We start from the raw sequence: 11,591 nt of genomic DNA on the forward strand, positions 1-11,591 counted from the left end.
AACAGAAAAGGTGGGAATGAAGGGTGCAGGGAACAGTCAGAAGGGCGTCTCCCGAGATGGCGCTGAACCACACAAAGACAACAAAGGCCCTAAGCTCCGGCTTCTCCCCATATGGTTTCGCGCGCACACAAAGTTTAAACCTGTATGCGAATAATTTCTCCCTGTAGGAATACTACCTCATAGTCTCCTCCAATAAAGCCCAAGCACGGCACTGGCCAGTCCCTGCCAGGCCCATAAATACAGCCCTCTCTCTCCCCCACCCAACCCCCCTCGGCTACAGACCCTTTTCCTTTTCCCTTGTAGCCGCCGCTTTAATAAATCTCTTGGTCCCTAACGGGTATGGAGTTGTTACTGGTGCCTAAGTTCTTTCAATACCCACCCTCCCTGTCCAAGGAAAAACTTCCCTCCATAAAAACAGTCGCTGATGCCAAAAAGGCTGGGGACTACTGTGATAAAGGACATCTACAAACGAACCTGCAACTAACATCATACGTACAGTGAAAAACTACCCAAAACTAAAGACTGACCATACCAAACGTTAGCAATATGTGGAGAAAGTAAAATTCTCATAAACTGCTAATGTAAAAATAAGATGGTACAAACAGGTCGGGCACAGTGGCTCACTCCTAAGATCCCAATACTTTGGGAGATAGAGATGAGAGGATTGTCTCAGCCCAGGGGTTGAGACCAGCCTGGTCAACTTAGCGAGACCTCGTCTCTACAATAAATAAATATATAATTAGCCAGGTATGGTGGTGCACACCTGTAGTTTCAGTTACTTGGAAGGCTAAGGTGGAAAGATTGCCTGAGCCCAGTAGGTGGAGACTGCAGTGGCCATGAGCATGCCATTGCATTCCAGCCTAGGAGACAGAGTGAGATTTTTAATAAAAAAAAAAAAAAATAAAGATGGTACAGTTTGGCAATTTCTTATAAAGTTAAATATGCATTTATCACATGACCTAGCTATTCCACTAAGAGGTATTTACCTAGGGAAATGAAAACTATCTACACAAAAGCCTGGACATAAATGTTCATAGCAACTATATTTCTTTTTTTTTTTTTTGAGTTGGAGTTTCACACGGTCACCCAGACTGGAGTGCAGTGGCCTCTCCCGGCCACCGTAGCCTCGCCTGCTGAGCTCCAGCGATCCTTCCGCCTCAGCCTTCCGAGTAGCCGGAAAAACAGGCATGTGGTACCACATCCGGCTGATTTTTGATTTATTGTAGAGATGAGGTCTCACTTGCCCAGGCGGGTCTCGAACCCACGGGCTCAGGCAATCCACTCACCTCAGCCTCCCAAAGGCGCGGGATTACAGGCTGAGCCACCGAGCCTGGCAGCAACTATATTTCTAATAGTCAAAAACTGAAAACACTCCACTGTTCATCAAGAGAAAAAAATGGATAAAATAATTGTGGCATATCTACACATACTCATCAATAAAAAGCAATGAACTATTGATACATAAAACATTGACAAATCTCAAAATTATTATGCTAAGTGAAAGAAACCAGTATAAAACTATATACTGTTGTGATTCCATTTATATAAAATCCTAGAAAATACAATCTAACATATAGTGACAGAAAGCAAATCAATGGCTGCTTGGAAATGGGGGTGGAGGGTGGAGGGAGAAATGAATTGTGAAGGGGAACAAGAAGACTTTGATGCTGATGAAAATGTTCAGCATCTTTTTACAGTGATGGCTCACTGAGTATATACTTACATCAAAACTTAAACTGTACACTTAAAAACTGTACACTTCAGGGCAGAGAAAAACAAGGATAATGAGACAGTTCTGTGGGTGATACAAGCAAAAAACAAATAATTTCAATGCCATACGATATAAGGATTATAATAAATATCTGTAACCAGAAGCTAGCATAGAGTAAAAAAGGAGTCTAAGAAGGCCTACCAAAGGCAATAATATTTCAACTGACTCTTGAAGGCTGAGTGGGAGTTTGTGAAAGGGAACTGAATACTTGATCAGCTGGGCATCGTAGCGCATGCCTGTAGTTGCAGCTACTTGGAAGGCTGAGGTGGAAGGATCGCCAGAGCCCAGCAGGTCAAGTCTGTGGTGGCCGGGAATGGCCACTGCACTCCAGTCTGGGCGACTGAGTGAGACTCCAACTCAAAAAAAAAAGAAATAGCCAAAGAAAGAATCTGCTCTTTGGGAAATAGTGAGCATTCAATATGGCTGAAGTAAAGGTTTGGGGGAGTTACAAAAGTATGATGCATGGCCTTGGCGGCAATGTAGTGCCACTGAAAGTTTTATAAATAGAAATGTAATGTGATTAGGTTCATGTTTTAGGAAAAAAATTCATTTTGTATACTTACTCATTATCCTCTTCTCCTTGTCTTGCTCTTTTTGCCAAATGTTCACCTTCTAGTTTTGTTAGACTCTTAAGTTCTTTCTCACTACTAATTATGCTAAATACTGAAACAAAGAAAAATGCCATGAGCTAAAACAATTCTTTCCATAATTGTATTGATAATTTAGTTCTAACACTAAAAGACTCACCTTTTTCTACCTGAATCCTAAAAGCATTTCTTTTTCTTCGACCATAGTCGATACTGAAAAACATAACAGGAAATTTAGCACAGCGACCTCCCTTTACATTTTTCCATTAAGCTCAACCTAAATGGATTGAATAAATTTGCATGAATATTTAATTACGTCCCTATATTCACACAAACCTATTTTCAATTTCTAAGTCTATATTTTTACTACTGTGATTTCTCTCCCTTTTTTCACTTTTTACTAGCTTTTTTTATCAAATGTTTTTATTTTGAAATTTCAAACCTACTAAAAAATCTGAAAGAAATAATGTAATGAGCACCTATATATACCTTACCTATAAAATTGCTAACCTTTTTGTCACATTTACTTTACTTCTCTATGTATTCAAACTTTAAAAAATTTTTAAAACTTTTGTTTTTTATTTTATTGTTTTTGAGTTGGAGTCTCACTCTGTCACCCAGACTGGAGTGCAGTGGCACACTCCCGGCCACTGCAGACTTGACCTGCTGGGCTCCGACTATCCTTCCGCCTCAGCCTTCCAAGTAGCTGGAACTATAAGTGCACGCTAACATGCCCGGCTAATTTTTGATTTATTGTAGAGACGCGGTCTCGCCAAGTTGCCTGGACTGGTCTCGAACCCGCGGGCTCAGGCAATCCACTTGCTTCAGCCTCCCAAAATGCAGGGATTACAGGTTGAGCCACAGAGCCCAGCCTAAAGTTTTTTTTAAGCAGGATCATTTGAAAATCAGTTACAGACACTTCACTTCAAAAATCCTCAGCATGTCTCTGTAAAACTGGGTATCTGCATAACTACAATACAATTAGCACAAATCAGACATTTAATATTAGTAAATTTTTACCTACTATATAGTCCCTACTGAAATTTCTCAAATTATTCTCCCAAAATGTTCTTTATAGTTTTTTTGTTATTCCAGGGTTATGCATTTACTTGGTTATTGTGTCTCTTTAGACTCCTTTAACTTAGAATAATCTCCCTACTTTTTTGAGTTTGACGATGACATTTTTGAAGACTCCAGACCAGCTAATTTATCAAATATTCCACAATCCACATTTATCTTATGTTTCCTATTAATTAAATTCATTTCAAATTAAGTTATAGTGGATCAATTTACTAAATATAACCTTAAAATTAACATTACTAGTTATCAACACAGATATTCTGTGCCTTCTGAGGTTACATTGCTTCTGTGATTTTCCTCCCAAAAATGTATAACCCAATTCTAACCATGTATAAACTGCAGAAAAACCCAAAGAGAGGGCTATTATATCTAATAACTATCTGTTAATCTTTAAAAATATTACGATCACAAAAAACAAAAGTTGAAGAACTGTTACAGATTCAAGGAGACTAAAAGACAAAATAATCATATTTTTGAATTGGATTTCAGTTCTAGGAAAAAAAATTCCCACATAACAATAGCTATAAAGGACATTACTGAGAGAGCTGGCAAAATATGAACAGTGGGTTAGATAATATTAACATATCAATATTATATTTTATACTTTTAATAAATGAACTATGGGCTAGGCGTGGTGGCTCACGCCTATAATCCCAGCACTTTGGGAGGCCGAGGTGAGAGGATTGCCTGAGCCACGGGTTCGAGACCAGGCAGGGCAATTTGGTGAGACCTCATCTCTACAATAAATCAAAAAAATTAGCTGGGCGTGGTGATACATGCCTGTAGTTCCAGCTACATGGAAGATTGAGGCGGAAGGATTGCCCGAGACCAGCAGATTGCGGCTGTGGTGGCTGTGAGCGTGCCACTGCACTCTAGCCTGGGCGACAGAGTGAGACTCCAACTCAAAATAAATAGATAGATAAAAATAAACTACAAAACCAGCGTGGCAGCCGCGCCCTCTTCCAGGATATCCAGAAGCCCTCTCAAGATGAGTGGGGTAAAACCCTGGATGCTATGGAAGCCGCCATGGCCTTAGAGAAGAGCCTGAACCAAGCCCTTTTGGACCTTCATGCCCTGGGATCCACAGACCCCCATCTCTGTGACTCATCAAGAAGATGGGTGACCACCTGACCAACCTTCGCAGGCTGACCCAGCCTGAGTCTGGGTTGGGCGAGTATCTCTTTGAAAGGCTCACCCTCAAGCACGACTAGGAGCCCAGCGGCCTCTGGGGGGGCCCCTCTCAAAGTATCAGGGCTTCTTCTGCCAGAGCCTCCCCCTCCAGCCACTGGGCAGTTTTTTAACCACCCTGGACCAAATAAAAATAAAGGTTTTTGCAGCAAAAAAACAAAAACAAAAACAAAAAAACTACAATATGTAAAAGAAAGTGTGTTCTTATGAAACAGATACCAAGTACGCACAAATAAAGGGACACTCTAGGTAAAGAGTAAATGGGTGTTCTTTGTACTGTTCTTTCCATTTTTAGATGTAGATTATATCAAAATAAAATAAGTTATATTAAGCAAAAATTGTACTAAATCAATGGTCATTTTGAAAAGCAGCTTAGCTGGGCACGGTGGCTCACACCTAGCTGGGCACTTTGCGAGGCAGAAGTGAGAGGATTGCCTGAGCTCAAAGGTTCAAGACCAGCCTGGGCAACCTGGCAAGACCTCATCTCTTCAATAAATCAAAAAATTAGCCAGGTGTGGTGGTGTGTACATGTAGTTCCAGTTACTTGGAAGGCTGAGGCAGAAGGATTGCCTGAGTCCAACAGGTTAAGGCTGCAGTAGCCACGAGCATGCCGCTGCACTCCAGTCCGGGTGACAAAAGTGAGATTTCGACTCAAAAAATTCAAACATAAAGCATATTCTGGAGAGAATATCAAGGATGTCGCTAGACAACAATTTGCTACATTACAGACATACACTTTATAGATCCAATTAGCCATCTCAGCAGAAGCCAGAAGAGATGAGGTTATAGCGATAGAAACACTGCCAGCTTGTACTGAAGGGATAGAAATGGGACAAAATTAAGGAAGGCTGTTGGACTACTGGGATTTTATGAGACAAGGTCAATAAAACTATCCAGTTATGAACAAGTTATCCTTTAAGAAAAGTTTAGCATGACCCTAAAGGAGGCCCAGAGATCAACAGGGCTGCTACTGCCATCACAGGCCCAGAGGGCACAGGTCTAGGGGTAAGGTTGTCTCCTCTTAGGTTCCAGAAGGCAGGACCACTACCCTATGAAGCCCACAGAGCAGAGTACTGAGCCAAAAAGGATTGTTCTCAAGCCTTAAAACCTAATGAAATTTGCCCTGCTAGGTTTTGAACTTGCGTGGGACTCGTGACCCCTTTCTTCTTTTCAACCGCTCCCTTTTGGAATGGGAATACCTATCCTATGCTGATGCCTGTCTCCCCATTACGCAGTCGTGTATCACTTAATGATGGGGACCCATTATGAGAAATGCATCATTAGCTATTTTCATAGCTGTGTGAACAACACCGTTTATTTACACAAACCTAGCTGGTACAGCCTACCACATACCTACGCTATAGGTATAGCTTATTGCTCTTCCAAACCTGTACAACCTATTACTATGCTGAATACAGTAGACAAATAATGAATTCGTATATGTAAACATACCTAAACATAGAACAGGTCCCGTAAAAACACGGTCTATAATCTTACAGGACCACTATCTTATGGGTGGTCCATGATTGACCAAAACATCGTTATGCAGTGCATGACTATATTTTGGATGCTGATAACTCATCTGGTTTCACGGGTTTACAGATGGAATTCTGCCACAGGATAAACCACATCTTGAGTCTCATCCATACCTGATTTAGATTGTATTTAAATAAGAGTTCGGAGAGTAGATGCTGAAATGAGCTAATACTTTGGGGCTGTTGAAATGGAATGAGTGCATCTGCATGTGAGAACATGAATTTTGGAGAGCTAGAAGACAGTACAATGGGCTGAATTGTGTCTCCCCCAAATTCATACACTGAAGTTCTAACCCCTATTACCTCAGAAAATGGCTGTATTTGGAGATAGGTTCTTTAGAAGTAATTAAGATAAAATGAGGTCATATGGGTAAGCTATAATCCAAAATGATTGGTGTGCTTTTGAGAAGAAATTAGGACATAGCCAGGTATGCACAGAGAAAAGATCTTGTGAAGATTACAAAGAAGGTAACCACCTACAAGCCTTGGGGAGGTACTCAGAAGAAACCAATCCTGCTGATAACTTGTCTTCGACCTTCTAGCCTCCAGAACAGTGAGAAAATAAATTTCTGTTATTTAAGCCACCCAGTCTGGGAACTTGGCTATGGCAGCCCTGGCAAGCTAATACACAGGCTAAGCAATAAAATAAAACAGAGACATTGAAACATACAAGGGTCCTGTGAATCAAAAAAAGTTTGGGAACCTCTATCCTAGGCACTGTTCTAGGTGCCTTTTATACATTATCTCTTAATACTTATACTTCTATAATTAGGGAGTAATAATTAATGAAGCAAGAGGTGAGACTAAAGTTACAGGAGAAGAATTTAATGTTCAGTAGGAAGACTAAATGTGTGATATATTTCTAGATAGGAAGTAAAAGGAAATCATGCCTGATGGTTTCAATTTCCTAATGAAGATGGAAAGAAAGTAATGTAGTAACATCAAGATAAGAAGTAGTCATTCCGATCGTCTTGTAGCGGCGGCCAGCGAAGGCTCTGCGTGATTTCGAACCCGCTAGCCTCTTGAGCTCATTTCGTTCTTCCAATCAGGCACGCTGCGTTCCAGCCATGCTGGGGTTTCAGTGATCCTCAGACACAACCAGCACCTTAGACTGTAGCTCGTGCTGTTGCTCTGCTGAACCCTCTGCCCACTGATCTTCACTTGGCGAACTCATAACCCATCTTAAAGCCATGCCTTTCTTTGATGTGCAAAAAAGGCTGGGCCTTAACTTAGATCGAGGGCTGACAATCCAAAGTGCTGAACAGCCCTACAAGATTCCTGCTCGATGCCATGCTTTTGAAAAAGAATGGATTGAATGTGCACATGGAATTGGTAGTATCCGGGCAGAGAAAGAGTGCAAGATAGAATTTGATGATTCTATAGAATGTATTCTACGGCTGAAAACGATGACACGTATGAAAGCCATCAAGAAGCAGCGGGATAAGCTCATAAAGGAAGGGAAGTACACCCCTCCACCTCACCACCTGGGCAGGGGGGAACCTAGGCCCTGAGCAGAGCAGCTGCTGACGGCTGGAGGCTGAGTTCATATTATCTGTTATCTATCAGAAAGATTGTTTACCAGAAGTCTCTTTGTCGGACTGTGTAAAAATAAAGGATTGCTCCAATCTAAAAAAAAAAAAAGAAGTAGTCATTCCATGGCCAAGTGTAATAGCTCGTGCCTATAAAGCCACCACAACAGGAGACCAAGACAAGAGGATTGCTTGATGCTAGGAGTTAGAGACCAATCTGGGCAACATAGCGAGACTCCATCTCCACAAAAAACTTAAAAAATTAGCTGAGAGCAGTGGCACCAACCTGTAGTCCTAGCTACTCAAAAGGCTGAGGCAGGAGAATCCCTTGAGGCCAGTAGTTCAAGGCCTCAGTGAGCTATGATCATACCACTGCACAAAAGAACGAGAGGAGACTGAGCAACAGAATGAGATACTATCTGTTAAAAAAAAAAAAAAAGAAACCCAGGCACAGTGGCTCATGGCTATAATCCTAGCAACTTGGGAGATGGAGGCAAAAGGAGAACTGCCTGTGGTCCAGGGGTTCGAGACCAGACTAATGAACTTGGTGAGACCTAAATTAAAAAATTAGCTAGGTGTGGTGTTATGTGCCTATAGTCCCAGCTACTTGGAAGGCTAAGCCGGAAGGATCATCTGAGCCCAGGAGGTCAAGGCTGTGGTAGGCCTGAGTATGCTGCTGCACTCCGACAGAGTGAGACTTTGACTCAAAAAAAAAAAAAAAAAAAAAAAGTAGCCATTCCAGGTCAGGTGCAATAGGCTCACAACTATAATCCCAGCACTCTGGAAGGCCAAGGTGGGAGGATAGCCTGAGGCTCAAGAGTTCAAGATCAACCCAAGCAACACAGTGAGATCTCATCTCTACAATTAAATTAAAAAATAAACACAATTCAATTTAAAAACAGAACTAGCCACTCCCTACAGTAAAAAGGACAAATCACTGCATACAATTAAGTACTTAATAAATGTTTGCATAGCTGAATTGAGTTCAAGATTCAATGGATTAGTAAACTAATGCCTGTAGCTATTGATATTATACCAGAATTATACTAGAAAATTAAGCAGGATGGAAACCTTCAGAATAGTAGAGGATTAAAAAAACAAAAACAAAAACAAGGATCTGGAAACTGACATTCTTTACCTGTACATTCTTTGTAAATCAGACGCTAACACTCCAATGTCCACGTAATTGCCACATCTGTTACTGGCGAGGTACTAAAACAGAAAATAGGACAAATATAAAATACCCAATCTTTTAAACTCAGTGATTTTAATCAATAGAGATTGAGCTATTAAAATCCATTTTACTTTAATTTAAACTCCACTAACAAATAATACCAGAGACATAACTAAAAATCACCAAATAATTGTCAAATCTAGAATCAGAAGCCTTAATTAACATTATTAAACGCCATGAGAACACAATAACAGTTACTAGAACAGCTTTAAGGTAGTAAGTAAGGGCTTGCTTAATGTATCCTAGGTTTCCAAATACCCTGGAACCTGGCAGTAAGCTCACAAGGACATCATGGGGTATTATAAACTGAGGCAACACAGTAATATTTGACATCTGTCAAACACTGCAGAGACCACTAGCTTGAGGTAATTCAGTTTCAACATTACATCACTTTTGTCTTACCTTTGCAAAATTGGCTTTTAGGGGCCAATAAAAAGCAAATACTGTAGAATAACCAGTGTGGAACAATAAATGAGATTGGCAGCATCAATCTGATTCCAGGTATGAGACATTGTGCAGTGTTCAATGAGAATACAACTACAACCACTGGCAAGTAACTGGGATTATTTAAGAATGAAATACAGGCTGGGCTCAGTGATTCAGCCTGCAATCCCAGCACTTTGTGAGGCTCAGGATTGCCTGAGCATGCAGGTTCGAGACCCACCTGGGCAACTTGGTGAGACCTCATCTCCACAAAAAATGAAAAATTAGCCGGGCGTGGTAGTGTGTGCCTGTAGATCTAGCTACTTGGAAGGCTGGGGCGGAAGGATTGCCAGAGCCCAGCAGGTCGAGGCTACAGTGGCCACTGCACTCCAGTCTGGGCAACAGAGCGAGACTCTAATTCAAAAAAGAAAAAGAATCTCCACTTGTAATAGATGTTATCCTTTTTAGCCGGTTGTAGTAGTGCGCGCCTGTGGTTCCAGCTACTTGGAAGGCTGAAGTGGAAAGATCGCCTGAGCCCAGCAGATCGAGGCTGCGAAGGCCGTGAGCATGCCACTGCACTCCAGCCTGGGACACGGAGTGAGACTCCAACTCAAAAAAAAAAAAAAGAATGAAATACAGCTGGGCATGGTAGCTCATGCCTGTAATCCCAGCACTTTGGGAAGCAGAGGTGAGAGGATTGCCTGAGCCCATGGGTTCGAGACCAGCCTGGGCAACTTGCCAAGACCTTGTCTCTACAATAAATCAAAAAATCAGCCAGGTATAGTGGCGCATGCCTGTGGTTCCAGCTACCTGGAAGGCTGAGGTGGAAGGATTGCCTGAGCCCAGCAGGTAGAGGCTGTGATGGTTGTGAGCATGCCACTGCACTCCAGCCTGGGCGACAGAGTAAGACTAAAACTCCAAAAAAAAAAGAAAAGAAAAGAAAATACAAATATAGCAATTTTCCCTCATTTTCTGTTTATTATTTTTCAACTACTAAGCTACAGGAACTACTTGTTAAGGTGCTTGAACCTAATGGCTTTCTTTTTTTTGAGTTGGAGTCTCACTCTGTCGCCCAGACTGGAGTGCAGTGGCCGCTCCCGGCACCGCAGTCTCAACCTGCTGGGCTCCGGCGATCCTTCCGCCTCAGCCTTCCAAGTAGCCGCAATTACAGGCATGTGCTACCATGCCCAGCTGATTTTCTGATTTATTGTAGAGATGAGGTCTTGCTGCCCAGGTGGGTCTCGAACCCGCAGGCTCAGGCAATCCACTCACCTCAGCCTCCCAAAGGCGCGGGATTACAGGCTGAGCCACCGAGCCCGGCTCCTAATTGCTTTCTTAATGTCATTTTTAAAATGTAGGGTACAATTCAGGATCAAGCATACAAGTGGTCATCGTACAGGTAAAGTCTGAGCCTCCCTTTGATCCTCACTTCACCTGGTTTGAGATCAGGTACTCTCATTGATGTGCTTCCCCGTCCCTCTCCCGTCCCCGGCAATTTCTGGCTACTGCCAATCCTTTTATTAAAGTATTATGAAATGTTCAAAGTCCACTTAAGAGTGAGAACATGTGGTACTCAGTTATTTGTTCCTGTGATAAATCATTTTTACTTTTTTTCTTTTAGTCAGGGTCTCACTTTGTTGCCCAGGCTGAAAAGCAGTAGCATAATCATGGCTCACCGCAGGCTCCAATTCCAAGGCTCCAGCGAGCCTTCTGCCTCAACCTCCCACATAGCTGGGACTACAGGTGTGTGCCACCACACTCAGTTGATTGTTTTTTATAGAGATGAGGTCTTGCTATGCTGCCCAGGCTGGTCTTGAACTTCTGGGTTCAAATGATCCTCTGCCTTCACCTACCAAAGTGCTAGGATTACAGGCATAAAACACCAGTCGTAAACCTAACTACTTAATAAACAGAATTACTTATTAGGTATTATTTCTGGCCTGGGGCCGTCATGCAAGAATTACTAAAAAACTAAGGGCCCTGTGAATCAAAAATTTGGGGAACCTCTATTATAGGTACTGTTCTAGAGGCCTTTTACACATTACCTCTTAATACTTACACTCTCAATATCTACTAGCCTGGCATGGTGGCTCACGCCTGTAATTCTAGCACTTTGGGAGGGAAAGGCAATTGCCTGAGCCCAAGGGTTCGAGACCAGCCCAGGCAACTTGGCGAGACCTTGTTTCTACAATAAATCAAAAAATTAGCCGGGTGTGGTGGCACACACCTGTAGTTCCAGCTACT

The 11,591-nt window shown here is 42.1% G+C and overlaps 2 protein-coding genes across 3 annotated transcripts in view; one reads left to right on the forward strand and one right to left on the reverse strand.

Moving 5' to 3' along the window:
• NVL (nuclear VCP-like) overlaps window positions 1–11,591 on the reverse strand; it is a 118,783-nt gene that overhangs the window by 102,426 nt on the left and 4,766 nt on the right. For both annotated transcript variants that reach the window (XM_008065158.2, XM_008065159.2), the window contains exons 2-4: window positions 8,829–8,902; window positions 2,519–2,571; window positions 2,335–2,434 (exon numbers count right to left, since the gene is read on the reverse strand). In XM_008065158.2, coding sequence (XP_008063349.1) covers window positions 2,335–2,434; window positions 2,519–2,571; window positions 8,829–8,902 — 227 coding nt within the window. The remainder of the gene's footprint in view (window positions 1–2,334; window positions 2,435–2,518; window positions 2,572–8,828; window positions 8,903–11,591) is intronic.
• On the forward strand, window positions 7,151–7,802 carry LOC103267568 (NADH dehydrogenase [ubiquinone] iron-sulfur protein 5-like). The gene has a single exon (XM_008065157.2). It carries the CDS (start codon window positions 7,352–7,354, stop codon window positions 7,670–7,672), a length of 321 nt encoding a protein of 106 aa, XP_008063348.1. The 5' UTR covers window positions 7,151–7,351; the 3' UTR covers window positions 7,673–7,802.

Source organism: Carlito syrichta, unplaced genomic scaffold (assembly GCF_000164805.1).
Source record: "Carlito syrichta isolate Samal-C Ts95f unplaced genomic scaffold, Tarsius_syrichta-2.0.1 Scaffold308169, whole genome shotgun sequence".
In the NCBI taxonomy this organism is placed as follows: domain Eukaryota; kingdom Metazoa; phylum Chordata; class Mammalia; order Primates; family Tarsiidae; genus Carlito; species Carlito syrichta.

Excerpts from the sequence above, each read along its gene's own strand:
- LOC103267568 (XM_008065157.2), top strand. The coding sequence starts at position 7,352 with ATGCCTTTCTTTGATGTGCAAAAAAGGCTGGGCCTTAACTTAGATCGA.